The 4038-nt window shown below is 52.1% G+C and overlaps 1 protein-coding gene across 1 annotated transcript; it reads left to right on the forward strand.

Moving 5' to 3' along the window:
* Positions 1–1548: 1548 nt before the first annotated feature.
* RLN3 (relaxin 3) lies at positions 1549–2941 on the forward strand. The gene is made up of 2 exons (XM_008948670.1): positions 1549–1717; positions 2709–2941. Exons 1-2 carry the CDS (start codon positions 1549–1551, stop codon positions 2939–2941), a joined length of 402 nt encoding a protein of 133 aa, XP_008946918.1.
* The last annotated feature ends 1097 nt before the right edge of the window (positions 2942–4038 follow it).

The following is a 4038-nucleotide window of genomic DNA, read 5'->3' on the forward strand; positions in this document are numbered from 1 at the left end:
TGCTGGGGGTGAGCTGGAGTTGGGTGAGATGATCTCCAGAGGTCCCTTCCAGCCCCACCCTGCTGGACTCTGGATTAAGACCCCAGCTCCAAGCAGGGATCTCTGCCCCCAGCTGACAGAGGCAGCAGGAACCTGCTCTCAGCTCCATGATGTGTATTTTATAGACATGGGATGTTCAAACTCCCTCATCAACCCAACAATAAACCTCCAGTTAAACCCATCAGGGAAGCTCAAGCTCATTTGTGATGCATTAACACTCACTTCCTCCTGCCTCCTCCACCTTTTACTGGGAAGGTGCAAATTTACCCTGGCCATCAAATTAATCTTTATCCATTTCAAAGAAAGACCATTAAGGGGAATCATCATTGCTACAAATCTGAACAAAACACACCAAGTATTTGCCATTGGCAGCCAGGACTGTTTGCTTACTGATGCTCCTGGTCAAAAATGAGCTTTCCCTCCAGGCTGGAACACATAATTCACCCTGCACATCATGAAAACCAATTAACTCTAACATCATAGTGCTGGAAAACACTCGTGGTGCCAGGGAGGGATAAAGAACTCCAAAGTCCCTCGTGTGTTTTGTTAAACATGGAATTTCTGACCTCATGGTGGCCAAATCTTCTCTTTGAGGCGTTTTATTGCCAGGATATTTTTTTTTTAGAGAAGCTTACAGGCACTGCTGCCAACGTCACCCAAAGCAACAGGGACCACTCTCATGAGCCACCTGCTGACCTCGTGTCCCAGAGCACGGGGACACTGCTCCATGGTGCTTTGGTGAACACACTTCTGTCCTCCAGGCACGGCCAGAAGGCAGAGGATGGTGAAGGTGACACCCTGTAGCTATCTTGTGCTTTGCTCAGAGCCTCCCCCTCTCTTCTCTGCACCTTTTTGGAGAGGGGCCACGTCCACAGGCCTTATGGCAAAGACACAGGGTGCCTACATCTGTCACAAAACCCCCTCAGAACCTGATTTTCTCATGCCCATCACTGGCAGGGAGCTCTGAAAACAGCAGCTGGACAGAACAGAGCGTGGCAGGAAGAGGGGCACAACTGTGGGCACCTCAGCTCCCTTCTAACCTGGTGTCACTGACAGAAAAACTCCTGAGGTTGCTTCACCTGCCACAAAAGGCAGGACTGGGCAACAGGGAAGGGGAAGAGACGTATGGGAAGAGACAAGACCCATTATCTCCAGCTCCCATCATAAACCCCCTCCCAGTTCTTCAGCACATACACATTAGCAGTGTCGATCTAAGCCCATTCCCCCATAAACGTGTCACACCACCTGTGCCCCTGCAGCAGAGCAGCCACGCAGCCTTCAGGAGCCTTTAACGCCCGTCCAAAATCTCAGCACAAATCCCAAAGCTCTTAAACCCCCCCCAACCCCAGGAAGAAGCAATTAACATGGAGCAATTAACACTGGGCAAACATTAATCACCCGCGGAACGAGCCGCTGCCCAGCGGAGCGGACGGGGCGGGTGGATAAAGGATGGATTTGGGCACAGCTCCTCACCTGGGTCTCCTGGATCCCTCCTGCCCACCTCCCAGGATGAAGGGCACGGCGTTGGCCTTCCTGGCTCTCCTGGTGGTGGCAGGGGAAGGGAGAGGGGATGGGAACACGGTGAAGCTCTGCGGGAGGGACTTCGTCCGAGCCGTCGTCTTCACCTGCGGCGGCTCTCGGTGGAAGAGGCATTGGCTGGATTCTCCCTACCTGCTGGGTGAGTACTAATTAACACTCATTAACACACCGCACAGCCGGATTCCCTGCCTCCTGGGGGATGTGGGAGAAGCAGATCCCCTGCCTGCTGTACCTCTGGGCAGAGCTGTGCAGCTTGTTTAGTTAGCGTGCTAAATAAAAGCCATTTAGAGCAAAATCTGCCACATCAGCCACGAGCAAAGGCCACAGTGCCACCAAAAATCTCTCCTTTAAATGCCACAATCAAGCTTTGCTGTCATCAAGGCAAGTTTTGCACTCTTTTCGTCAGCAGGACACAGTGCCCTCCCCACTAGGAACCAGAAACTCAAGTATAACATTTATATTCAGCTTATTTTTATTACATGCTCTACAATTTCAGTAGCTTCACAAGGTGTTCTTTCTCTTTAGAAGCACATCTTTAAGCCAGAAAATTCCACCACTACACTCACTCCTGTTAGGAATTTGTACTCTGACATCCAGGATTTTGGAAATTCTGGGGTGTCTGATGCCTTAATGCAGCCCCTGCATCTCAGGAACCCCCACGAGCAGCCCCAGAGGGGGTTCCAGGCTGTGGAGATGGGGTGCTGGGGGACACGAGGCAGTGCCAGAGTTAAGTTAATGGTTGGATTTGATGATCTTGAAGGTCTCTTCCAACCAAAGTGATTCTGTGATTGTTCTGTAATTAACATGCTGGTCAAGGGCCACTTCATCAACCCACAGTTTTACCCTTGCAGTCAGTGTAAGACAACTGTGCCTACAAAGAGCAATCCTGAGGCTAAAACCAGAATTTAGTGGTTTTTTTAACATGCTGATCCCTGAATGTGGACGTAGTGCACCTATAAAGCTCTGGTTGAGAGCTCAGTGCTCAGGTACCAGAAGAACCTCCTGGTGGTTGACATCCCAGAGGATCATCCCCTCCACAACCTGCCTGTTGGCTGCACTTCCTAGATAAATATAAACCACACGACTCCCTGAGCTCTAGACTTTGACCTTGCAATTTGTTTTTGGGACAGAAAAGGACCATCCCCTGCCTTCCTCACCAGAGGACCACGGTTCCACCAGCTCCCGGGCGGACGCAGAGCAGAGGTTGGAGGCTGACAGCAAAGAAATCCCCCCCGGGATGGAGCAAGACTTGCAGGGTGCCAGGAAAAGCTCTGGGCTAGGAAAACGTGAGGCAGCCAAGCTGCTGACCACCTCCTGCTGCAGCGTGGGCTGCAGCAAGAGAGAGATCAGCTCCCTCTGCTGACCCAGCAGTGCAGGGGGAGGTTCCACGTCCCTCTATTAAAACCATTGTGACCTAAAGCTGTGTGGCTGGTGGTGATATCAACCAGAGGGGATGAATGGGTCTGAAAGCAGGGTGGGGTAAGCAGAAAATGAGAATAAAACCAAGCACAGAGAGCTCTGTGCAGCACCTCATGGGTCAGACCCCCCCCCCAGACCTGTGGTCAGTCAGCCCTGGCCATGATTTCTTTCCTATCTCAGCTGCTTCCAGTGACATGTACCCAGGGATGTCCTACCCAGGGGACAGTTTGCTTGCACCCAGGGAGACTTCAACAGAACTTCAACAGAAGGGTGCAGACAAGCTAGATCTGCATAGCCACAACAGGATAGAATTTGAAGGCAAGTTGGGCCAGCAGGAGCAGGGCAGAGATCATCCCCCTGCACTTGGCACTGGGGAGGCTGCCCCTCAAATGTGGGGTTCAGTTTTGGATCCTTCACTCCCAGCAGGACCTTGAGGGGCTGGAGCGTGGCCAGAGAAGGGCAACGGAGCTGCTGGGGAAGGGTCTAGAGCCCAAGTGTGGGGAGGAGCAGCTGAGGGAGCTGGGGGTGCTGAGCCTGGAGCAAAGGAGGCTCAGGGGAGACCTTCTGGCTCTGCACAGCTCCTGACAGGAGCCTGGGCAGGGTCACCCGCAGCACGGAGCTGCCCCAGCTCCCAGGACACAGCCCCTGCAGGTCCCAGTTCACAGGAAGAGTTATAAAATGCTTTTCATTTACTTTCCAAAAAAATCTCTCTGTGGTTTCTACATGAGGATCACGTAGTTCAAGGCAAACTCAGCTGAGAATGGGGATCAGGCAAAGGAGGAGACCCAAGGGTTGAAATGAAAAGAAATTTGGTGAAACAGCCCAACTAACATTAATATTTATGTCACTATGAAGGGTACAGAGTTATACTCAGCCCAGTGAATGGGCAGCACTCCCAATAAACAGGGGAGCATCCTCAGGAGCAGAGTGATGAGCAAGACCCTCTAGGGATGGTGACCCTCAAGAAGAAGGAGCCCCACCCCACCCCATCAGCAAACTTCCCCTTTATAGTGAGCATGAAGTTTATGGGCTGGGACACCC

This window comes from Merops nubicus, unplaced genomic scaffold (genome assembly GCF_000691845.1).
Source record: "Merops nubicus isolate BGI_N331 unplaced genomic scaffold, ASM69184v1 scaffold16811, whole genome shotgun sequence".
In the NCBI taxonomy this organism is placed as follows: domain Eukaryota; kingdom Metazoa; phylum Chordata; class Aves; order Coraciiformes; family Meropidae; genus Merops; species Merops nubicus.

What these genes read in the sequence shown, in the direction of transcription:
- RLN3 (XM_008948670.1), top strand. Translation starts at nt 1,549, where the DNA reads ATGAAGGGCACGGCGTTGGCCTTCCTGGCTCTCCTGGTGGTGGCAGGG. An exon ending in GGATTCTCCCTACCTGCTGG is followed by an intron (nt 1,718 to 2,708) that starts GTGAGTACTAAT and finishes TTTTTGGGACAG; the next exon opens with AAAAGGACCATCCCCTGCCT.